At 42.0% G+C, this 26,485-nt stretch overlaps 1 protein-coding gene across 1 annotated transcript in view; it reads right to left on the minus strand.

Annotated features, from left to right (window-relative positions):
* Positions 1–26,485, minus strand: part of LOC104511870 (1-phosphatidylinositol 4,5-bisphosphate phosphodiesterase beta-1-like) — a gene marked incomplete at both ends in the record, with an annotated part of 48,832 nt that overhangs the window by 12,058 nt on the left and 10,289 nt on the right. The window contains 4 exons of the mRNA XM_010154649.1: positions 17,414–17,580; positions 18,963–19,063; positions 25,039–25,114; positions 25,474–25,527. Of these exons, the coding sequence (XP_010152951.1) occupies positions 17,414–17,580; positions 18,963–19,063; positions 25,039–25,114; positions 25,474–25,527 (398 nt within the window). The remainder of the gene's footprint in view (positions 1–17,413; positions 17,581–18,962; positions 19,064–25,038; positions 25,115–25,473; positions 25,528–26,485) is intronic.

The raw sequence follows: 26,485 nt of genomic DNA on the forward strand, positions 1-26,485 counted from the left end.
AGGGCAGTCCCTGACCTAGCTGCAGCTCCTCCTCTACCCTCAGGGCTCACGGGGCTGTTCCTTGTTCCTTTCACCCTCACACTTTTCCCCTTGGCCCTTGCCGCCAGTGGCAGGTCACCAATTCTTCAACCCACCTCCCCTGAGGTGCCGGGGCCGTGCTCGGTGGTGGAGGCACTGGAGCTGGCCAGAACCAGCTGGAACCCATGCGGAGCATCCCCAGTCTCTCCTCACAGAAGCCCCACCGGGCACTGACAACCAATTCAATACGAAAGAGAAAATGAACGATATTCTAATGAATCGTTCTGGGGTCAACGGAATGCAAACCCACAATGCGCCACGGCTGGATGACTGGCGAAGGCTGTCAAAACCACCCAGCTCCAACACAGGTCGGAAGATGCTCATATGCTGTGTTTGAGGCTTAACGTGGGTTTGTGGGTTTCAGTTTTTTCTGGACTCACTGGACTGAAGAAATCTATGGTGAATGTCAACTGCAGGGTGTTTGATTGTCAAAGCACACATAAGCAACTGGCTAAGTTTCGTGCAAGCCGAATAAGTAACATCAATTTTAATGTTTTTATTCTGCAATGGAACAGGTCTGTAAAATAAAAGAGCAAATACCAAGGAGGAATTCTGTATTCTTAATCACAGACACTCCCACTAACTCAAAAGTATAACTGTGTAGCTGAGCACGTGTCTATAAATCACATAAACGTTAAAAATGTATCTGAATTAAAAAAAAAAACCAAGAGCTAGAGGCACTGGGAAGTCTGGAAATGCCTTTACATGCCTCTCTCCATATTAACACAGCAAAATACCTTCCAAAATTTGTTCCCCAAAAGGGAAGGAAGCTTCTAAAAGAAAGAGATGCCGACTCCTCCACATCTTCTGAACATGTTACCTGTCACCTTCTATGTGTGAAATGCATGGCAAAGCACCCTCGCAGTCAGGACTGCCCACTCGCCCACACTAACTGTTATTCACACTACGAAGTTCCCATGCCATCGTTTCACAACAGAAATCTAGTCCAAACTCATAGAGACCTATCCGAACCAGTTCCTGTCTTTATCCCTGCACTAATTTTTTGCACTGTAGATTTAAACTCAGCTTACAGTCTAGTTGCACATGCCAACAATCCTTTTGCCTGCAATCCCCTTCCTAACACTTCTAATTTGGAAGCTCAACTTCCTCGGTCATTTGTTTGTCAGAGTTTGTCAGTGATTGTCCCACCTGTTGCCTCCAAACCTCATCCTTTACTGAAGAAATGAAGAGGAAGTCCATACAGGGGACTCCAAAAACATCCCCAGCATTCAGTGTTTCACCTGCAGCAAAGAGTGAAGCAGCTTCTTAGCAAGTGGTTCCAGAGGACACCTTGAACGGCTGCTCCACGCGACCTGCAGGGTGCTGAAATTCATGCAAAGATCAAAGAAGAACCACCAGACTGCCAGTCAAGTGAGGTCAACCAAATCTGGTATTTTTTTCCCTAAAATATGATAGGAAGGAAAAGTAATTCCCTACTAGAAGAGTACTACATTTAATAGGGATGCTGAGAAATTCTGTTGAATTTCCCAGGCTGTGATCAGCTTCATTATGTGAAACATGGAAAGTTTTTGTGCAGCAGCTTGATCTTTTTCTGTATCCCTGGCTCCATCTGATTGCTCCAAAATAGTTACAAGGGAGAAAAAAAAAAAAAAAAAGACCACAAATGAAGTGGCAAGTTCTGACTACTTCACATTCCGTATCAGCTACAGCTACGTGATCCCATACCTTTCAAGATTTTTTTACATTGGATCAAAGACATAAACATTCCTGGATGGCAGTTTAAAGAAAAGCACATAAAAATATAACTGCTACTTTGCCTGTAAGAAACAGGGGTCCTTTGTGGTCAAAATTTGTCAGCTTTGAAAAACAACAGAAGCCACTTCCGTCATCCCAAATCCTTTCTCTTGGAAGCTGGCATACTGCTGGCAAAGGACCTGTTGAAAATTCACTAAATCTATAGGGGTAATGACATGAATCCTCTCTTCATGATTCTTAGATATTGTCAACATTCATCAATCTGAAGTTTTTCTTCTGCAGCTTATGAGATCTGGAATCTCCCCATTCCTGGGAGACGGTGTTCACAAATTTGCCACGAACCAGGAATTCCAGCCAGTCAGTTGAACTGGTTGACAGGATACACTGTATTTTGTGAATATACTTCTCAGAGGCTCCTTTACTTTATTTGAAGTCTTACTGTGTTATCTTAAGGCTCTTCAGAATCATCTTTGACTAGGTCCAGAGGACCTGGTGTATCTTCATAATCGTCTTTGACTAGGTCCAGAGAATCTGGCATATTTTCCTCATCAGGAAAATGATTTCCTTCCTGTTCATGCCCAGACATAGATCATAGCCTCATGTAAAACTTCTCTCACGCAGCTTCCATAGGCTGCTTTGACACAACAATCCTTCTCCTGCTGCTTAAAGAGACGTAGGTAACTCGAGAAGTTTCTGCTTCTCCAACCCCTCCAGCATGCCAGCATGACCAGCATAGTGTTCTGGATGTGGAAGTGCTCATGGGTCCCGGGGAGCTTGCCAGCTCATCAACTTGAGGATGTCAACAAACCCCTCCTCACTCAACACCTGCAGTGCTGTGCTGAGCACAAGATAAGAGATATGAGGGTTCGAAGTAGGGCTGAGCTTCTAAAAGAAGCTTCTTCACCAGTTCAGTGCCCTCTGCAGCGGCCCAAAAAGGTCAAAACCCCAGCAGTGTAGTAGTCTGGAGGAAAGATGAAAGTACAGCTAAACCTGCAAACTCTCAACTGCTTGATCTAACCCTCACCCCCTTTATTTCAGCCCATACACTGTACCTGCAGCTGCCTGATGGCTACTTGATTTTCCCTGGGTCTGCCTAGCCTACCCCAAGGCGCCTTCCAGTCCTTTGGGCAACGTCTTGGGACAGAGTAGGACACAACACAAGAGGCAAAACTGACAGCAGAAAAAACCACTTATCTGCACACTTTTCCTGGAATTTCAGTCGTGCCAACTTTTAACATCAGCCTTTGCTTATCCCTTAAAACATGTGGACCTTTGGTATGACAATCAAAATGTGCATGTGCTTGTATGCAGTCGACAGCTTTGGCTGCATGGATCTTAAATATTTATTTCCATATAGTTGCTAACTTAATAGAGCCTCCCATTTATTTCTGCCCATGCTGTTATCCACTATAATCTAACTGGAAGACACAATTGTGCCAAGAGATGTTATTAAAGTAAAAAAGAAAACAAACAAACAGAAAAGGAAGAAAGACAATTAATTGGCATCTCGTGTCTCCCAGCCAGCAACACAGAATTACATTAGTATTTTGTCTGACAGAAAAATCAGGTTTATTCCAATGCAATCTGTAACACTAATGACATTCACCGTAATCCCATACAGTTGAGCAGTCCTCTCAACACAGAGATTAAAATCTGCCAAGTAAAGCAGATACGTCATAATCCTGTGAGAGATCTGTACAACATGCCCCATTGGGAATTCTGTTTCACAAACCAGCACTGCAATTTACAGCTCATTAGCTATTAAAATTTTCACGCACAGTGTAGAGTAGGATGCATATACCCCCGGTGTGTCTCTTGACACTGGGCAGACATTAGCTGTTACTCCGTGCTTTCTAGCTCTGTGAGCCAGCAGAGAAGTTCACAAGGACAAATTCACAGAAAATTCACACTGTGTGTGACACAATGTGCCAGAGCCGCTCTGATGACGCTTGCCGCATTTCATCCAAGTGATTTGGAAGCGATGCTGAAAGCCATTCAGCTTTCCAGACACGCGTGCTGTTACTATATTGCTGTGGTGTAACTGGAATTTCTGTCTGTATTCAGCTTTGTAAACCAGGGCAGGACAGGACTGCATCGTCCAAGCAACTTCCTCTTAATAGCAAAGTCATGGCAAGGAGAGAACGTGGTACAAGGTCAGCCCAGACGGAAAATGCCAGAACCCCACAATTGCGTTACTGGACTTCACCCCAGGAACGTCAGTGCTGCTCTAGTTTAGACAAAAACACTGCGGACCGAAAAGATTTTCAGGCCACACATCAGGATCTGTAGATATTTCAAAGTATCTACAAACCCACCATCTTTTACACACCACGAGCAGAAGATTTGCCAGTAACTCCTCTATGTTAGCAATTTTCTTAATGATCAGCAAGGGGAATAATTCATACCAGCTAAGAGAGTTCTATCAAATTAATAAGTAGAGGAGGCGCAAAGCATCTGAATGGCTGTATCTGAATTTTAGTGAAGCATTTAATAGAGTTCCTAAATTCAACTTTTTCCTTATTAGAAAAACTGATCTGCAGAAAGCTGATAGAAATAAACTGAGGTCAGACTAGGAGATCAGAGTTCCTTTGAATTTGAAAGCTGAGCTGCACGAAAGAAGTCTGATCAGCAGTAGGTCTGGTTTCATAGTCTTTAATAGTCTGAAAAAGCAGATCAACAACACAGGGTTTACAGAACAGAGAGTTCTCTTGGAGCTGTTATCAAAACAAGATGGTAAAGATGTAATGAACCAGGTAAATGGGACAGAAATTGAATGAGAACACACAAATAATAATTCAACCTAGGTAGCTAAGCATTCAAGAAAAGGAAAAGCTAAAATACAGACCTGAATTTGGAAGAAGTTGCCTAGAAATCCACTGTGCTGAAAAGTAGACAAGATGCAGAGAACAGCAGCAATGCACTAGGATGTAGCTGCATCAAAAAAGGTGGTTGGAAATAAAAATTGTTTGGCAGGACATTTTACTATGAAGTCATTGATGAAAGAGGCAAACCTGCATGACATCAAATACATCAATACACGTACCCATAACTAAACCTAACCACACAGGCAGTCCTAGTGATTTGATGGACACGGGTTACACTTTACTACCAACATCATCAAAGATCTTAACGGGACCACCGACACTGCACTCAGTCTCACAACTCTAGTTTTTGACTAATTAGTATCAGAAAAGTGTCGGTACACAGAAGATTGTTTGGAGAAGAGTTATGAATAATAATATATGTCACAATATGTGCCAAAACAAAAACGATCAAACATGTAAAGCTGAAGTTGCAATAACATAATGGTCAGCAAGTGTTTTGAGTGTAACTGATACGGCTGAGGAAGAACAGTTACAGTGGCCAAAGCCAGAAGCAGGTAGTGAGATCACAGTAAGCAATAGAAAACTTGGGGGGAGTGTCTGAAAAAGCTTGGCAGTTCTACAACTAATTGTGCTAGGAAACAGTCTTGCAGCAGATCTAGTGGCTGTCTCATTGCTTAAATCCTTTAAAGTCAAACCAGGAGAATATCCTGTTGTGTTAAAATCTCATTTCAGGGTTCTAAATAAAGGAAAACATAACGGATCCAATTCTGCCCTCAGTTACACTTGCTCAACTGTTTTCCGTAATTAGACAGTTACCTGGCCACAAACCAAAGTAAGTTTTCTTTGGCAACATGTTCTTGAAACCAGAAAACTTAATAAGAAAGGAAGAGAGCAAGATTCATTGCTCTACCCGTGAATGGGTCTATTGTCACAGGAGACAGAAAAGATCTGAATATAAACAGAAAATGGTAACTCCTATATACTATCAGAAATAAATGCTTACTGAATGACAAGCAGTCAGAGAGGGAAAGCATGGGAAGGTAAACATGTTTTCCTTAAGTAGCGTACATAAAAGAGCTTGCTCAGTATCACTTAATCCATGCGGAAACATCCCATGCCCAAGGACACTGAGATCCAGAATATTTTGCAGAGTAAGGATCACCAACCAAGTAAAGCAGAACTCAGTATGTTGGAATCAGAAACGCTTGTCATTTTAATGAAGCTATCATATCCCTTTTATCATCTGTACAAGTGCATAGAGAAAACTAACACTGGCTCCTTTTTTTTTTTTTTTGGCCAGAAAATGTTTGCAAACGAAAAGCCACTTTTCTGAATAGGTTTCAGATGAGGTACTGCAGCTCAAGACACTTAGTTCACTTTAGAGAAGAAATATTCCTACAAGCTTCTAGGTAAGCCATGCCAAATAGCAAAACGCATATTCTTATGATAAAGAGTGTTTTCAGTCACAGTGAAAACCTTGGGAGCATTCCAAGGACACTGCCATCTCAAGAGCGAAAAGGAAAATGGAGTGTCACCTGGGAAGAACTTTAAGTTTCCAAACCTCACTTGTGTCTGTTGGCATGAGCCATCCGTTTTAACCGGATCTCAAAGTCGTTGTGCAATGTTGAGCATGCTATTTATTCATTTTATTAAAAATCATGTTTTTCCAGCCCTTTTCAAACACCCAAGAAAGAAGGGCTCTCACCCACAGGGCCTACAGCCTATGAAATTAATGTATTTTTCTCGAGTAGTTCTAGAAAATAGTAAAACACACACATAGGCAAGGAAGATTCTAGGCACTCAACATTTTCTCTTCCTCAAAATTCAAATGTTGGAAACACATTTATTTTAATGGATATTGAACATTTAAATCTCCACAGCACCTTAAAAAAACCTCTGCTGTAACAAAGCATGGCCAGAGTCCAGAGATTCTGGAAGCAAAGGTGTTGCATTAAGGAGCACAATTACTGGAACCCGTCATACCGTAAAACACAGTTTTATTAATAGCTAATAGTATATAAATATATATATAGCATACGCCTATGGTAGCTAACAAACACACAGGTGTCCAGCATCTTGAATCAAGCATGTCTGCGTTACAGTTCACATTTAACCAGATCCCTACATGCAGTATCAAGCAGTTCCTTGCTGGTTATCATCCTCTTTTCAGTAACAAATAGCTCCTTCTTTAAACAAAAACATTCTCTAAAACATTAGCAGACATAGGTATACATACACACACACACTTATCTGAATATTTAATGATTTTTAAGTGGGGGAAATCCCACTCTGGTGTAGATTAGCAAGCAATCTCTCCTAAGTCTCAAGGCTGATGCAGAGTGATCAGCATCATTCCACGTTGGACTGTGAAGAGATGCTGTATCTAAAGTTAGCTAGAGAACCACATGGGACTGCAGCTTATTCCTTGGCAGGCATTTACTTTTCCTTTTTTGTTCCCTGTCCAAATTCAATTTTGCTTTAAAGTTCTGGCCTGATTTGTGCAGTCTTTACATTAGCAATTCTCAGCTACTGTCTTCGAGGTTCTTGTCCAGGAGTGGGGCCATAGCTGTTAAAAACCCCAATGAATCTACATCTTGATGATTTCAGCTGACACTGCAAGATAATACAGAGCAACACAGCAATATAAAATATATTCTTGCAGTGTCCAGGAACTCTGTCCTCAAGACCCACTTTCCCACTGTAAGTATTATCTACGTGCAAACACACCTTCTGCTCTGGACTTCAGTTGCAGACTGGAGCATGATCCAGGAGAAGGAGGTGCCAAGGGCCCTATCACTGGGGCAGTTCTCATTCATTACATCAGGACAAATTAAGCAAAGGCAAACACAGTGAGCTACACCCAAGCCTCCCACCAGACATCTTAAGCTTGGTATTTCTGAATAGTTTGAGCCCAAACTGCAACCATCTACAAAAATTTATGGGGACAGAAAGTCTATAGCATTGCAGGGTGTTATAGACACAAGTCCATTCTCTGGCTGCTCTTGACTTTTTAGCGTAGATGTAGTAAGAAATTGTTTCTGACACGATATCCTTTACAGGGTATGAGATGACAGATAGTTTAGAATCATAGAATCATAGAATCACTAGGTTGGAAAAGACCTTAGAGATCCTCCAGTCCAACCGTATCTGTCCACCACTAAACCATATCTCTCAGCACCTCATCCACCCGACTCTTAAACACATCCAGGGACGGTGACTCCACCAGCTCCCTGGGCAGCCTGTTCCAGTGTGTGATAACCCTTTCGGTGAAGAACTTCTTCCTTACATCCAATCTAAACCTCCCCTGGTGCAGTTTGAGTCCATTCCCCCTCGTCCGATCATCTGTCATTAGGGAGAAGAGACCAACACCCACTTCTGCACAACCTCCTTTCAGGGAGTTGTAGGCAGTGATCAGGTCTTAGATATACTTAGATCTATAAATCTGTAAAAACACTATAAAACCATCTTTGTACTAGTTGCTAGATAGCAGTGGAATGAGCCCTTTACGACATGGCAGATTTCTAAGACAGGCAGACAACTAGGGAAGTGGAAAGATTTTCAGTCAGATGACAAAAATACCATTAATCCCAGCAATACTACAGTTATTTCTGACAGACTTGAAAGAAGGCCACTACTGGAACATGTCACAGTCTTCCCAAACCTCTGAGAAAAAACCCTCTCTTTCTAGAATGCCTTGGAGTGATCCTGAGAGATGTAATAATGTTAAATGTTGGCTTACTTCTAATTGCTGTTGCATTAAAAGACATCTAAAAATACATACTTTTATCCTCTTAAGCGATATTCTCTACATAAGCTATTAACACACTTGCCAAGAAGACTGTTCTGCAGTATAATGGGAAGAGAGAAGAGTGTGAGGATGCTATGGGTGGGAAAAAGCCTAGAAAAAGCCTTCCACACAGCTAATACTTTTACTTTCAGAAACTTCTCTAGTTGAAGAAGAGGTTAATATTAAAAAGTGGAAAAAAGGAAAGACATGGCTCTGCAAAGACTGTTCAAATAAACTAAAAAGGTATTTCAGTCCCCTGAAAGGGACTTCCTTGCCTGTTCCTTAAACTTGGTCCTGCAGCTGCAAGCACTGTTAGACAATCCCTTTCATAAACAAATCGAGCTCTATCTTAATAACAGCTTTTTTTTCCCCACTCTTTACTACCTCTGGTAGGCTGTGCCAGAACCATAACAGTTCGGAAACCTCTCTTAATTCCCAACCTAAATTTATTCAAGGTCACTTGATACCTCTGTGTTCTTCTGCCAACATTGTCCTTTAGCTCACCACTTCTTTCTGCCTCCCCAGTGTTTAACCCTGATGTATTTATAGGCGACAGTCATATTCCAGCTAAAGGATATTGTTAGAGTAGACGATTACATCTGACATTGTAAGGGAAACTTCCTCATATGGTGGTTGTATTATAGTAGCACACATACTCCAACTATGTTAACAGCCCTGTTCTGACAGACACCGTACATACTGGAAGACTCACAGATCACTGCTAGCTCCTCAAGGCACAGACGGTCTGTTTACTGGAGACGAGCAAAGGATGAGGCAAAAAACCAAAATGGCACATGAAAGAGGATGGCCAAATGTCAACGAGCTCATTTGTGGCAGAGCCAGGAAAGCCACGCTCTTCTGCCACCAGTTGTAGATGTCACCCACTGGATCACAGCAGTCTACGCTCCCTTTGTCCTCGTGGGCCCTTTGCGGCCACAAAACTGTCTGTTTACTGGAGACGAGCAAAGGATGAGGCAAAAAACCAAAATGGCACATGAAAGAGGATGGCCAAATGTCAACGAGCTCATTTGTGGCAGAGCCAGGAAAGCCACGCTCTTCTGCCACCAGTTGTAGATGTCACCCACTGGATCACAGCAGTCTACGCTCCCTTTGTCCTCGTGGGCCCTTTGCGGCCACAAAGCAGTACATTTGTAGCAGTCATAATGAAGAGTCAAACCCCACAATGTTTATTCAAAGCTTATCTACATTTGTTTCCGTCAGCACTTGAGTCCATGCTGCTTTATGTTTTCAGAAGTAAACTTTATCTGATATTCATCTTCAAATAATAAATCCTGCTGCTAAAATTGAATACCTCCTTGTGTTCCACAGAAGAGGCAGTAAAACAGCAACAAGCACAAAGAAGCTGCTTTACTTTTAGAGTAAGTTTTCTATTTATGGGCTGTGATAGTCTGAGGCTGAGTCAAAGACAAGACAGCCAGGCAGCCGCAGAAAAGTATTTCTCCATAACCCTTCTCTTCACTTATCCCTCAGCAAAAGCTCCATCTGAAGGGAATGATGCAGCTCTAGGTATACTCCAAAACTGCTACTCATGTTTGCTTTGTGGTCCTGTCATTCCAGGTATTTTCATCCGTTCCCAATGTCAGGACATAGGGTTTAAGCCTGAGTGTACGGTTTGAGCCTGGAATCCATCAGGTGGTCTATCAGGTTTCCAGGACGTGGCACGCGTCACTGATATGGTCAGCTTCCAAATTAGTCAGCGCAGGTTGGGTCTGGATGCTGAATTTACATTATCACGATTAGTTTACGCTCTGCAACTCCAAAGACACAAATTCCACTGTGTACGCCTGTCCATGTTACATTCGGCACAGTTTCACTGATGTCAGTGGAGCTATTCCTGGTACCAGACATCAGTCCCAAAATGCATTTCTGCAAAGCTCATGCTTCTTTCAAAGTATCCGTATTATACACAGAAGATTAGAAAACTTGCCCTCCCTGCAACCCTAAACATATTTTTGATATTCTCATTAATTCCAGTGCCAATGGCAAGAGCTAAATCTATGCGTAAGCACATGGGGCTCAGATCCAAAGCAGTTCCTAATTTTAAAATGCAACCAAATAATAAAAGTAAAAACTTTTACTTTTTTACTAAGCCAAATACCACTGTCTCATTGTTCACTGTTGCAAAATCCATTATTACTAGTCCACGTCACCGTTTCATTTTGTTATCCAGTTGTTACAGTTAAGATAGAAAGATGAAGCGCTTTACCTGAAAAGCAGATGCAAAAAATCCTCATAACTGAGGATTTTCCATTCTAAAAGATTTTTGCAACAGTCTTTTACTTGAGATGCAATCTTCAAAATAACTGCAAGATTTTAAATTACAGTTTAACCAGTAACTAAACCCCAAGCAACTAAAAAAGAAAATACAATGCATTTCAGAAACATATTTTGCAAATTCATTTTGACAAGTATAGTTTCCATTTACTTAGTTATGGTGATACAATATTCATATTAACATTTGCTGCACATATATATATAATTTAAAATAATTTAAAAAAGGCTTTCTGGCAAGCTACCTAACACAGCACTTGTTGCCGACAGGATGGGATAAACTATGACTTTTGTGTGGCTTGTAACTTATAAAGAGTAATAAATTATGACTGGGATCTATTGTTCTGTCCCCATTTGAGAATGAGAAACACCGCTGAGAGCTCTTCTCTTGTACAACTGGAATGCTGGAAAGCACTGAAAATCCCAACGTTAATTGGTTTTTTGGTAAGTATTCTTCATTTCCAGTGTTACAGTAAGGAGGCCAAAGGATTCCAACCATTTTGTAACACTTCCTACAAATGTCTCAAGTGCTAGAAAACCCCACCATTTGCCAGAATGGTTTATACATCAGAATTTATGCTTTAAATATTATGAAGTAGGTCTTAGAAGTGTAGCCACGGTTGCATGATACTTGTTTTTGTCATTAAAATCTGTTGCCTAGGAAATGACCCCCTTCTGCCATTGAAAGACTCCAATATGTAATTATTCTTAAGCAGTTACTAAAAGATGAATTTAATGTGGTGGATGAAAATGCTTAAAATGTATTGATGTTTAAGGGAGGAAAAACACATTTGTGCTGAAGTGAATTCTGACTGGTGTCAAGGCTGCCATGAGAAAAACACCCATAGTAAACGCAGTATAAAATGAATCTAAATATTAATCTAATGTTAATTGCTTAATTTATTTTATTACATAAGAAAACAACAACTACCAATAAATGTGCACTAGCAAAACAGAATTAATACTGGAATTCAAAGAGAGTCATGGAACCAGCTCCCCTACAAACCTTCTAAAATACGTGTCTAACTAAAACTGACATACAGTATTTTCAAATAGGTTCAACTGTGAAAATCTGGAAAAAGAAACACTGTGAAATTTAAGAGGAAAGCTCTTTTCTTCCATGCAGATTTGGCCCTTTAAAATTAAATAGGCAGAGCCTATTAAACAAATGCATACTTAAGAGAAAAAAATTAACATCTTCATGCCATTACTTATCTCAAAGATGACTTCTAGTAGAGTACAATTTGGTGTACAGATCCATTGGCCAGGAAAGCCTCCAAAGCCCTTCCAGTCTCTATTTTTAAAGCTTTTACTAGTCAAGACAATCTCTCTCAATAAAAACCACTCTAAAAAGAAAAGCTAATAATAACCTAGCCCTGGTCTTGCTTCCACTAACAAGGATGGTGGGAAGCATGTATTTTATTGCCATAGCACGAAGCAGGATTCCAGCTTTTTTCCTTCCTCCTTTCACCAGCAGGCTTTGGATTCGTGTTCTGACACATGGGTATAGCAAAGATTTAAACTGAAACAACAGGATTTGAGCTCTCAAAGCTCTGGGGTCCTTATGAACCTAGAAACTTTTAGAAATGAGTTGCATTGTTAAGTCCCAGAGAACTAGAGCATTTTTTTCAGAATTTACGCCAAACGTATATGCTAAATTTCACATAATTCTGGAAGCCAGGACCATTGCTCACAGGAGCCTGAGCACGGCAAGCAGAGACACCTGAATCTCAACACCAATGTCCCATCTCCCACCCATGATGTAACAAGATTCGGAACAACTTACTTTCATACAAGCCTTCTTAGAAATAAAAGCAAATAAGGAAATTCCCAATCAACCCAACTTATGAATATACATCTCATTATCAACCTGGTAACTTGAAAGGGAATAAGTTTTAGCACTTACGCCAGCCACCTAATACAAATGCTTTACAGCCTGAAAATACCGAAGTATAAAATGCTACTTAACCAGGCCTAACAGCCCCTTGGCAGGGTTTTGCTGACAGCGAGAGACAGCCCAGCAGTACAAGGAACTTCCTTCTGCTTCCACCTGATAAGGAGGCATGCTATACATAGCGCATTAATCTCCTTCACTGTATGACACAAAGCATTAATCACAACAGCTTGCTTCAACTACAATAAAATACTACTCCAGATGCTTAACCTATGCAGATGTCAAGCCCATGTAGCTGCTGATGTTGCAAAAGCTCACCCGTGTCCCAACAGTACAATGCCTAAAAATACATGAGCGACGAGCAAGAACTCGGGCAGCCTTTGTACTCAGGACTGTGCAACCCACAGCCTTTATTCAGTAAGCACATTGGTATTTGATTTTACCAGGTACCTGAGGAGCTGCGGTGAAAAAAATGTAAAATATTATGTTCAGTTCTTGCTTATTGTGTTCAAAATACTGTAATTTAGCTGCAACAGGTACAGGAAAAGGGCTACAATGCCAATCAGAGGACTGGAGAATTATGAGATGTCAAAAGCATTTGACTAGTGCTGTGAGTGTTGAGAGACAGTACAACCTTCTTTAGAAACTCATTTAATTAGCTATGAGAGAGGAATAATTAAGTTAAGAGAGAAGACTGTTGTACAGTGGCTGTGCACAGATCATGAATAGAGTTAGATGGGAAATTAGAAGAAGATAGAATCATCATGTGAGTGAAGGTCTAAAACTGTCCAAATAGGGAAGTGGGAACACGGAATCAGCTGCTCTACAAAGGCATGTAGTTTCTATTTTATGACTCTGGAATTAAGTTTTGAAAGAAATGTCCTTAATTTTATTTAAAAGAACTTTCAATGCATAAGATTTTATTTGCTAAGAAATTTCACTTCTAGAACATGGGGAAATAGTTAGTCATGGGAATTGAGTTTCAATGGAAAATTAATATGATGTTCAAGGAAATGGAGCATAAGCGATTTTTATATAACGATCCTCTCTTCCCACACCACCCATAAAGCTAAGCATATGCTTAAGTGATTGACTACATCAAGGCCAGGACATTCTGCATGTTGCAAACACGAAATCTTACTCCCACAGCATAAAAGCTTTTACTCTTGTGCACTGCAAGTATTCGGTTTAAGTTCGTATCTTGGTATGTGCTACTGCACACAGGAAAAAAAAGACAAAACCGATATATACCTTGCCTAAATTCGAAAAATAAGGACGTTTGCCACTTTGTCTCAGGCTTTTGTAAAAGTCATTTTCTCTGGCAGTTTAAACAAGGAGTATGCAGGCTTTAAGGTACGAATGAAACAGAAGAGCTTGGCTTAGTTCATGAGGATGCTGAGCACGAATCCCTTTATTTCAGTGGGACACCTGGCCATCAGAGATTGTTTCATACAGAAATACTACAGAAACAAACATGAAGGGGGACAGACCTTCACCATTTACGTGTATATTTGTCCCCAACCTTTCTGCAATCTGATGTTATAATAACGAAACCAGATAATGAACAGAGCCAGTCAGACAGGCAGCTTATGGAAACAAAACAATACACCTGTGTGCAGGCATATGCATACAGACACACACACACTGAGCAGCTACAAATTTTCAAACTCTAGAACAACCCAAGGGAAGTGATTTAACTTGCACGAAGGATGGCAGTTTATATTGCCTAATTCTTGGAAACAAGTTGTTAAAGTCTCTGCCACCACAAAGTACTTCAAATCATTCATTACTCAGACGAAGCAGTTAATCACAACTTTTAAATTTCTTTATGATATTTTCTTCTGTTCTGAACCCGTATCTGTGATTTAGTTCAAAGGAGTAACTTCTCATTGCCAAGCAAGAACAAATACATATAGCATGTTGTCAGATCTTCTGGCTTGTTTCTTGAACCAAAACTCTGCAGAAATGCTCCAGAAGTCCAATTATTTAATTGCAATGCTCTGGTACAAGAGCAATGAAGTCACCCTCAGGCCACCTGTAACTCCACTTCCCATCCTGCTGTTCATCACGTAATTCTCCCACATCATTACGTCTGCCTCGTGTGCCTTCTTACACCATTCCTCTTTTCCCTGAGCCGCTCTTCTGGTTTTTGGTGCACCCCATTAATCCTGAGGAGCTCTGTTGTAGGAACCTTTGAAATGCAGCAGCATAAAGAGGCATGTGGAGAATGACCCTAAGCCCATTTCTCTTCACAGAGCTGTTAGGCCCCATTTTCTTTAAGAATTATGCTGGATGAAGGCTTCTGCTACCTTCTCACCTATTTTAGCTGCTGGTCTGAGTGCCCTACAGTTTCTACCTCCTCTTACCGGCAGCACTGAGGCCACTCCAAACATCCTACTTCCATCCCTACATCTCAACAAACTTTGGCCCTGGCAAATAATGGGACGTAAGGAATGCCACCACAAGAAACGTAGCAGAATATCTGAGCAGTGGAAGTGGCAAGTTAAGGCCAACAAGTTCACGGGTTTGAACATCCACAGGTCTACTGAACAGGATATCTCTGCTCAGTGGCCTGAGTGAATATAACTTCAGCGGTAGGGGAAGTGTCAATGAAGGGTGGTACTTTGGCAGTGGAAGTGGCAAGTTAAGGCCAACAAGTTCACGGGTGTACCACACTGGACCACTTCTAACTGTGGTTTAACATCCACAGGTCTACTGAACAGGATATCTCTGCTCAGTGGCCTGAGTGAATATAACTTCAGCGGTAGGGGAAGTGTCACTGAAGTGTGTAACTTTGCACATTGCCATCCCTGCAATCCAGCCTAGGAACTGTCATTTCAAACTGCAGAAAGCCTGAGTGACAATGCCTTTTACAAAACCCAATATTAAAAGGTTAAACCATTATTTTGAATATGCACCGCTGTATTTTGGTGACATTTCACAGGCATGCAGCATTTGTTTGCAATTATTCCATGAGTGTAGGATTGAGCGCACACCTACACTTCATTTAATATACAGCGAATTGCATTCCCAGCTCGGAGCAGATGTATAGAAAAGATTGTGTCCCCGTGTCATTCCTGATTTGCCAATTCCTGTAATTTTAACGCGGTAGGCTCGGGATTTGCACTGGAACATGGTTCTCAGCATGTGGCAGTTGCTGCAGCTCGGGCGCCAGACAGGGTGCTGTGGAAGAGGTGGTGTCTGCAGCACAGAGGTGGCCCGCAGGCTTGTTGCTTAGACCTCAGTGCACAAGTTTGAAGAGAAAAAAAAGCCCCAAAATCACAAAAGGAATTAACCCTCTATGACCTGCCTTCCCCTTCTTAAACTCAGCGTTACCTGTGAGAACTGATTGTGTAAGAGCACTATAAATCATACCCAGGAAGAGAGGCACCTATGGAAGAGCGAGTGCCTGCAGCAAACACGAGCACCACTGTAAACTAAGAGCAAGCTGAGGGTGTCCCACAAATCCTACTTGGAGGGTGCCAGCAAACACCATCACAACACCCTTCTTCCTGAGGTTTGTTTCCATGCTTCCTCCTTATTGCTAGTCAGAAGGTGATTTCATTTTGACTCTGGTGTTCTGCTAGCACACCTCCTTCTAGAAGGTCCTTTATTTGGTTTGTATGAAGTGCCAATATTTGGGTAATAAGAATGATCTTTCAGATACCAGACTTGCCTGTCGTCGATGTGAAATAAGGTAAGCACAAAGCAATATTCTAGTATTTGCACGGATGAGAGAGGAGGTCACAATGTGTTTCCATCTACTATGCTAGCATCCTCCCTGACATCAAAAGACAGTTTGCATAAGCATGCCAAAGAAGCAGGATTTCACCCTCCATCAAAACCTCTGGAAACACTAAATTTTACTGGACTAGAAAAATAAGCAGCCTTATGAGACAAATTACAAGTGTTTCTCCTTAAAACAATCGTGGCATTGAGAGCCACAGGTTTCCTTCAGGATGACATCTAGGTCCGAAGGCTTCCAGGGAAAGGAGAGGATTGCCTTCAGTTAACCTCTAGACTTTTGGGAAAGATGCCTTTTCGTTTCCCCTGGATCCAAAAATCTCTGGACCAAACCAATTTTTTTTTTGTGTGTGAGATGTGTTTTCTAGATATTCCCATGCCCTTAAAATTTCTAAGGCAGAAACACATTAAAAGCCGGGGTAATCATTAGGATATGCGGATTGGAATAAAACAGGATGCAGACACAAATTCAGTGCTATTTTAAGACTTGTGGTGGTAGGAAAAATCTGCAGAGTTTTGAGCGGGCGCTCTCTTGCTGGTTTCGGTGAAACGCCCAGTTAAGCCCTGACAACACTCGAGATTTTCAAAAGGGAATTTTCTGTAATTATCGCATGAAACACACTTTCAGCTACTCTCACCTCTTGCTTTGTGTACCACTTTATCCGAAAGCAGAGAGCTGGACGTATTACTCTTATTAAATGACAGAAGTACCATCATCTTAGTGTCAGTGCCACCGACTGTTTCTTTAAATTTTACGTTTCAGATGCTGGTAAATAGTCATTGTGATAGTAAGGTTTCTGCTGAAGTTTGCATACCAGAGCAACGGTTCTAAACGATCAATTACACATACTGAAAACAAAATACTGAAACCAGCCCCATTCTTCCTACACTGATCCCAACCAAATGCATTTAACAATGAACCACACAACGTCTCGCAGGCTTGCACGATCCAAAAGGGGATAGTTGGAAATGCAATTTGATTCTGAACCAAATTTTGCTTTAGCATGCACTGTAGGATAATCCAGTCATTGTTTCAAATCAGAAACTGAGTACAGTGAGAATATAAAACCCACTGACCTTTCTTTGCTAAATTACTGTTGGGTTCATACTTCTCAATCAGCTGCTGAACTTGTTCTTGTTTTAACGGTGGATAAAGGATTTCATTTAACCGTGGATCACGTTGCTTAAAATTTATAAATTCCGTCATCTGATCAACAGTAAGGTACGGTTTGCTCTTGGCACCACTAGAGAAAAATTAAAGCAACAGCAAAGCCATTAAAATAGACCAAAAAACCCACAAAACGAATACGTTTCCTTGAAATCTTGTTCAATATCCTGTAATTTCCCAAGGAAACAGAAACAAGATTCAAACCACTGTAAAACAAAAACATTGTCCCACTGTGTCTCTGGGCTAATTTACTTTGCCAGCATGTAGCAACAAATATTCTTCATCAAACACCTAGGAGTAAGACTTTCAAGAGTGTTCAGCATTAATGACATCAATGGGAAGAGTTAGAGCAATACTAAAAGCTTTTCATTCCTCTGAATTCCTGGAACTAAGCAATTTAAGAAAGTAAAAGAGAAAAATGAAGTGGAATTCAATCCTGAGCTTGCCACAAACACTCCTCTGGCACTCCTGGCCCAACTGTTTGGTTTTACTGCTGAATAGCAGCAGCCCGGACTTCATTATTCCAGTATTTGCTTGGGATTTTTTTTTTATAAACCTCCTAAAAAATGCGAGGCACTCTGCATAGCAAAAGAAAAGATGCCTATTTAGAGGGTGAGTAAGGAAAGCAGATTTTGGGTACAATTTGTATCTGGATGGAGATCCAGGAAGCCTCCAAGCCAAGTGACGACGTGCTTAGGGTTGTCTACAGCACTCAGGACTGGCCTACTTCTGCCCTGAGAGACAGAAAGTCTATCCCCAGGACCAACGGGAGCAAAGTAGGTCAAGGCTGCACGCCTCTGAAACCTCAACCTTAGAGAAAACAAGCACAAAAGGGGTATGTGAGCACACCCATGTCGCAAAGATACGTTTGCTAATTGCTTTGGTGGTCTTGGGATGTATTTTGGAAATTGCTTTCATATTGCTTCATGTTCTGATTCCACTGATCAGGCTCTGCTGAAAGTGGGATGTACAACGACTTGCTACAAGGGGTAGAAGCAACACGACTTACAGAGCTTGTAGCTGAATGTATGAAATCAGTTGTAGCTGGCTGTTGATTTAATTTCATGGTGTGAATTCGTGACGCACAAATCCTAAAAGTTACTGCATTTTAGGAACTCTAATGAAGCTTTTGGGGGTGGTTATACACATTCTCACGCCTATTGCATGCTCTTACTGCTCATTACTCTTATTCCTTTACTTTCATGGAAATCTAAACACTCGGCAGTTCTGCTCCTCTAGGAACAAATTATTTTAAACCCCCAGCCATTAGAAATGGAGACAAAAGCCTGGGAGAAAAGGAACCCTTGATCTGAGGTTAAACAACAGCCCGGCTTGACAATGAAACCTGTTTTTGGCAATTGCATGTTGTCCAAATAACCTACTTTGCCGTCCCCAGCCCAGAAAAATCAGTGAAAGGAAAATAAACAAATAAATAAATAAGCGAGCGCCTTTTCTTACAACTCTGAAAAGATGTGGTCGATCTCAGGCCGAGGGCAGAGGTTGTTTAAGAACACCCTGTACACGTCTGGCGTGAAGTCGTCTTGAGGGATTGAATCATTCTGCAAAACAGGAAAAGGTAGTGAAAGAATGATACGGCACTTTTAGACGCTCTTTGTAAACAGATCACTCGCTACTGCACTTCTTTTGCTTCGCTTCCTGCAATGAGAGGAGCCTGGGTTTTGCAGAATAATAAATTCCTGTGAATAACAGAACTTTAAAAGTATGTTTTTTAAAAAAATATAAATACATTCATCATCTCAGTTTCCATCAGGCAAAGTTACCTCTTTCTTTGAGCGCCTGTGAAGAAGAAAGGACGGCCATCTCTCCATCCGAGCACATTAACTGTGAACAGGTAGAGCAATCCCACTGCAGCCTCTGAGCCCGTCCGCAGCGGGGCGGCTGACCGGTGGGGCTGAGCCCGTGTGCTTCAGCGAGCAACACGGCAGCGTTACAGAGGACGAGCACGTCACTCATCTTCCCAACGCTTTCAAAGAGCCAGGGAACGAACTGGGTCACTGAATCGTTATTAACACACTTGTTCTCTGACAGCAGCAGCAATCTCTCCTTTCCCTTCCTGAAGAGACGTGATCGAGACACAGCGATTCTGGGCAAGACCTGGGCAGCGTAGCTTTTCCATACATCTTTGTCCTAAACACTTTTACAGAAAATAATAAAAATTCTCTCCTATAGAAGAGATACCAGCATGTTTTTCTTAAATTTTCTGAAGTTCAGAACAATTTATAGTTTATCTACTTCTAGATAATACTTTCATCATTATCATTGTATCTGCTGACTTTTCTCTGAAAAAAAACCAGAATTACTGTTTCCAGCTGGGAGGAAATACTGGACTGGATAAGGGAAACAGCTCTCTCTATGAAACTCAGGAGCCTTCCTCCCATTTGCACATGCTGCCTTCAAGGTCCAGAAGTCCTGCAGAAGACAGCAAGGGCTGATGCTTTAGCAGGTTAGGAACACTTGAGGGTCACAAGGAATGTGCCAAATTTTTTCCAGCACGGAACAGTAATAGTGTGCTCACTGGCTCCTGCCTTTGTATCAGTGCACCAAGAAAGGAGAAGGGCACAGGAGCTTGTATTTTGTGCGAGGAAACCTTAGAAAGGAACAAGAAAAAGGCAAACACGAAAAACGTGAAACGCAAATACTGAAACCTAATTTGGGAGTTTCCTCCACACAAGCTACCTTTATCAAAAGCTGTGACACTTAGTCACCAGGAGCACCATGGGCCCACATGATGCCTCTACATGGCTCCAAAATAATGCCCAAATCTGGTAACTGGAGGAGGAAAAATGTAACTTGGACACAAAGCTGTTTGCTTTTAAACACCGTTGAACCTGGCTGTCTCAAAAGCAAGCTGCTGGTAGAGGAAATCGTTGCTTTTATTTATTCTGCCTGTTTAACACTGTTGCCAAGGGAACCGGAAGCGTTGATTCAAGCCTTTGTCAGATGGAAGGAAACTTCTCCACATTTTTCCTGCTTTAGATTTAAATAAAGAAATAAATAAATGGCACGGGCATCACTGTATCTCTCCTTCCATCTATGAAACCCACAGAGGCCCAAGAGAGATTTGGATCGTGACCATCATTCAGTGTTTTTGTCCACAAGCGTGGACTGAACCTGACGCAGCTCATGCTCGGACCAGGCTGGGCCATTTCCACGCTCTGCCTGGGCATCCATCTCCAGGCTTCAATGGTCTGAGGTCAACAGCCCCTAGACCCTCGGGCCTTCTTTTTTTGGCAGACTGTGCAAGTGGCTGCAGGGTGAATTGTCTCAAAACTCAGCCGGCCAAACCAACCCTGTGCACTTTCCTATGGGATCAGCTCGCTGAGCCAGGTAACTTGTCAGCGGCACAACTGGTAACTCCTGTACGAGGGTGGATGGAGAAGTCTGTAACCTGAAGTTGAAGGATGGAAATAGCTCCTTTCAGCGACAGCTGTCGGCGACAGAGAACTACATGTGACGCTGTACCTACCACACTGTGATAAAATTGAGTATGTGGTGCTTGAGAGTAGAACTGCTGCTACTTTTGTTTTCCTAAAGGCAGGATTCATAAAGCTTGTAAATTTTCTTGTTATAACCAGCACCTCGCTCTCTTCTGTTTCCTGTACCTCCTCAGCCAGTGCTTCTCGTAAGGGCATTTCAAACGTTGATTCCTTAATTACCACAGAATTACAGTCTCTCATTGACCTAATATATTTTTCCCTTTACAAGGGATTTGAAGGTACTCAGCGCTGAGCAAAATGTGGACCTTTCCCAATAACCTGGAGATCCAGGCTTTTATTTGCCACTCGGCTCCCATTCATAGAATCATAGAATCATAGAATCATAGAACGGTTTGGGTGGGAAGGGACCTTAAAGATCATCCAGTTCCAACCCCCCTGCCATGGGCAGGGACACCTTCCACTAGGCCAGGTTGCTCAAAGCCACATCCAGTCTGGCCTTGAAGACATCCAGGGATGGGGCATCCACAGCTTCTCTGGGCAACCTGTCCCAGTGCCTCACCACCCTCTCCGGGAAGAATTTCTTCCTGACTTCTAATCTAAACCTCCCTGATTTCAATTTATACCCATTACCCCTTGTCCTGTCACTACAGGCTCTTGTAAAAAGTCCTCTCCCAGTACCCTTGTAGGCCCCCTTCAGATACTGGAATATACCTTTGTTTCCCAACCCATATCTCTGAACACCTAACTATAAAGAGGATAACCAACACAGGTCTTCAGGCATAAGTACAAAATTTTTTAATAATCAATTATTTCCTACCAGTAACTTAATCAGTGCACTACAGAACGCAAAGGTCTAGATGGGAGGCAAAAGCCTTGGTGCCAGCATTTGCCACCCCAAGCACCACCTCAGACAACTATATTTAGATTGCAAAAGCCTGCCTGCCGGAAGGGATTAAAATACACTGCCCCTTTCCTCAGCCTGGCCTGAGCCATCCACATTCCAGCGGAACCACCCACACACCTTATGTGCTCATCTCTTTCCTGAGACCAATGAACAAATCACAAACTTTCTGTACCCCACGGGAGCATCCCTCATTTCCAGCTTTGCTGAATACTGGCATTCAGTTGTGTTCTGTGATTAAGACTCTCTACTAATTTCAAGTATTTTTGGTTTATGATTTGTCGGGTAACCTGCCTGCTTTTGTAACAAGAGTATCCAGTCTGTGATGTACTTGGCAGCACAACAGCTACTTTAGATTATTTGCACAGGGAGGTGTCAATAGCTGTTTGTTTTATCTTATGTTAAACAGCCAAGCTCACTGGTGCTTCATTGTGCATCTCTATGTTAACTGGAAGGCAGAAACCAGTCTTCACAGCCAAACAGGTAACTAAAATAAAGCTCTTCAAATTCTATTTAAGGCACCTTTGACTAAAACCAAACCAAAATACCCAACTACTACACCAAGCTCCACCACCCCACCCCACAGGTAGACAAGATGTAAAAAAAAATCATAGGGGAATCAGATCCCAAGCTCAAAAACTCATTGGCATTTAAAAAAAAAAATCATTTAAACATTTATACAAACATTCCTCTTTTCAGATCTGCTGGATGATGAATGCTGCCAAAGATCAGATCACACGGGGCTTGGTCCTGCAAGACCCTATGCATGCCATATTGGCCCAGAAATACATAAATAAATAAACTCATGCTTTGAAAATGTGCTTGACATGAAGTCCATGGGTCATCCCATTGCAGTCATGCTCAACTACTTGGCTGAATCAGGGCTGGAATGCTCAGTGCTGCAGAGAATCCATCCCTTACGAAGGGTACCTAAATACGAAATAAAGAATGTATTTTTGGCACTGAAGAGCTTCTCTGGTGCTATTCTTCTACAGCAGGATGAAGGCAATCTCCCAGGCAATGAGGAACTCCTGCTCCTCTTGCACTAAATACGGTGTCTACATGTTGTCCCACGAGGTCTCCTGGCAAGCATATGCACAGGGAATTTGCTGAAGAGCAGGGATAGCGGATGCCGAGGTTTGTCCTGTCACAGACAAGTCCATGCAGTGACACTATACGCCGGCAGCAAAGCTCAGACTGCCCTGCGCTCAAGTCACTGCGAAAGATGGATGAGGGACTGGCCCAAACCTGGATCCATGAATCAGGAAGAGATTGCTAAATGGTGACTTGGGATCCGCTTACCCATGACTGTGAATTTCATTTTGTGTTTTAGGATCATCCACAGGTTCTGAGAGGTGCAGCAAAATGATCGGGAAACTCATGGCCAACGAGCCCCCTGTCTTCCTAGAGCAGTGAAAGTAATGGAAACTTGGAGAGAAAATCTTTTGAGGGATCGTCATGAGGCATGAATAAGAAAAAATAAAAAGCCTAAGCTGTCCATGAGAGACTTTCATGAATAATTTGGTGTGATTTTGCTGAGCAAGATTCCCTAACATGCATGTCTTGCAAGCTGCTGGAGTCCAGTGTTCTCCCAAGGCTTTATGGGAATACTATTTGTCCTGCAGTATAACGAGGCAGAAAAGCTGGAAGTTGAAGCTAAGGATTTTACTTGTTCAAATAAACAGGAACACAAAGGAAAAGAGCTGTGGATGAAGTACCGGTTTTCTTCTACTCCATTACCTCTATGGGATTCAGAGTTTCATGCTTCTTAACACTCAGCATCTAAACCATTTTTTCAAACACGATAACACAGTTTTCTTTGTTGCATGAAGCGTATTTCTGTTCTGTTCCAACTAAAGAAAGGTTCTAGGTTAGACTAGAATAATTTCCAAGATGGTACCCAGCAACAAGTATCCAGCAATGTGTATGTAAAACTGGTTTTAACTGCTATTAAATAAATAGCAGAAAAAAAAAGCAATTTCTTTTGAAGACTCCAGTTTTTTTTCAGAGTTAAGTAGTAAACAGAAGTAATAAATCAACTAATGTAAAAAGCAGTGCTTCAGAGTTTTTTCTGCATATTTTACCTTGTTTGCCAACAATTAAATGAAAACCCATCTTTAAAATTATTCTTTCCATGTTTCTGACCTCTCAGAATGTAGGTAAGATTATTATAATATTTTATCCTACTTTACAGACATTCCTTGGGATTTTATGGAATTAAGCTCCCAAACCTACGAAGGAAGGTTTTATTGGGAAGAGGTATCTGAGGTTTGGCTTGTGAAGACTTTGCCCTGCTGCTCTTCTGGAGCTGTAGGAATTGGCTCCATCAAGAAACCGCTGGGGAAGCAAAGGCTGAGCAAACATCAGAGCACAGTTTTCTACAAGAGTGAGGAATTAGGCAATGCAGGTTCTCCTCCACCGCAGAGTAGTTCTGCCCCACCTCTTGGACCTCTGAATGTAGGAATTATCCTGCAAGAAACTTCCTGTAGGAGAAGCTCCACCTGGAAGGAGAGACTAAGGACATCTTCAGTGTTATCTCGAATCACATGCTTGAGCCCATTCCTCTTGAAAAAAGCCTTCCTGAGGGTGAGGTAAACCTCTTGCAAATCCTGTGGGTTGAGGAAAGCTCCTGGGTTAGCAGCATACAATGGCTGCATCCCTGCAGCATTAACAGCTTTGACACTAGCGCCTTACAACATTTACCCCAGGCACCTTTCAGATAAGTTGCAGTGACTTTAAATTCTCATTTAACTCAAGATATACATATTTTTTTTTTGTGAGAAGGAACAGATTACACCATTAGCTACACCTTGAGCTGACACTGCTCTGAAAACATGCCTTGAAAATTGTGCAATTCACTGACTCTTAAAATATTCTCACAGGATTTCTCCAGGACAGGTCACACAACCCCTTGCCATTTCCTTCAATCCATCTGCACTTTTTCCAGGCACTCCCGGTCCCTACATAATGTCATATACAAAGCTACTCAGATTTGCAGATGGGTATCAGGAATTTTGATGAGGGAAAGAAGGACCTGCTGCTGAGGACCCATCCAGAGGGAAAGTCAGCACAGCATCATCAGCCTTGAACAAATTGTCTTCAACTTAATCAAGAGTTAACGCCACCGAATGCAAGCAACACTTTGTAAGGGCCAGGAATAAATTCAGATGCTTACCCTGGAAGATGGAAGATTACAAGCTTCTAACGCGGTCTCTACTCGTTTTCTGTCAGCGGAAAACAAGCGGTATATGCTGCAAAACGAAGACAAACCAGAGGGAATTGGCTTAAACACATGCCTTGATGCCCTACGTGGCTTAAAGACTGAGTATTACCTTCTAGGCTATCACATCTTTAGCTATTGATTTCCACTGGCTGCTCAGTAACTCAAGCGACCTTAACGGTGCCCACAGTGAGTTTAACTCTACCCCACACAAGCCCGTATTACAGTGGATAGTTACTTGAAAAAGTCACCACTGCTCTTTTCATATGACCCCAGAGATTCGCAATTTGAATACGTTTATCCTCACAACCTGTCTCTGACATCCCAAACATATACTCACACTAAGGAGTCAGAGGAGACTCTGTGGTAAGGAAGAGGAACAGAACTTACTTCTTCAGCGGAATGCGCCCTTCTGGAGTCACCTGCAGCTTAAGTTTTGTGTAACTGTGGAGAGAAAAGCATCCTGCTTTATTTTTACAGCATTTTCAAGCACCTCTTCACCAACTTTACAGCCCAGTGCCATCGGTCTGATCACATGGCAAGTTCCACTCATTTCTTTTGCCCAATATAACAACCTGTTGGGATACCATTAATCAATAAATACCTTTTCCATCAACAGTAATGCACAAGCGGTGCCAAATACTGTCCGATTTGCAACAGGACATTGCAAATACCATTAATACACAAATTTATCAACTCTCCAAGCTCCTTCCCACCCAGGCTGCCTGCAGGTCTATCAGCAGACTGAACTGTGGCAAATAGGCTACACAATTTGATTGTGAAGGTGGCTGTACTCCTGCTCTTCCAGAGACTAAAACCATCACTGGATGTTGCAGGCCAACATCCCTGTCTCCCTAAGCCCTCCCCATGACACATCTTTCTCCACTAGACTCTAAATGTTGTCAGTCCTCAGCCAGAAGGAAGACAAGTCATTGGCAACTGAAATGTCTCCGCACCAGCAAGACAGTATATTTAGCAGCCCTGGGCAAGCCCAAGACATTTCTAGTATGTAGCAATATAAAAATTACACGCTGAAGCCATCTTATAGGCAGGTAATTACCCAGGTTTTGAACTGAGTATTTATCGCCCCTCAGGACCTGCGACTTCTCTCACATGCTCATTGAGGCAGCAGAACGAGGATGTATCTTTCTTTGACCAAATCTTTCAACATACTGGTTCAAAGCTGACTGAAACAGCAGTCACCCAGTAGCTTTAATGAGAAGCAGTTGGGGCTACAGCTGCTGCTGGTCCTCCCGGTATGCAAGGACTATTGGTTACCAGTATAATGTCTACCAGAAGCGGTCTGCAGAGAGCATAACTTTCTGAGTGCTTCATCTCTTCCACTGGAATATAATTAAAACTACAAATGAGTTTTGCAGTAATACGATCTGGTGAAAAATGT

The sequence above is a fragment of the Eurypyga helias genome, unplaced genomic scaffold, assembly GCF_000690775.1.
Source record: "Eurypyga helias isolate BGI_N326 unplaced genomic scaffold, ASM69077v1 scaffold46016, whole genome shotgun sequence".
NCBI classification, from domain to species: Eukaryota; Metazoa; Chordata; class Aves; order Eurypygiformes; family Eurypygidae; genus Eurypyga; species Eurypyga helias.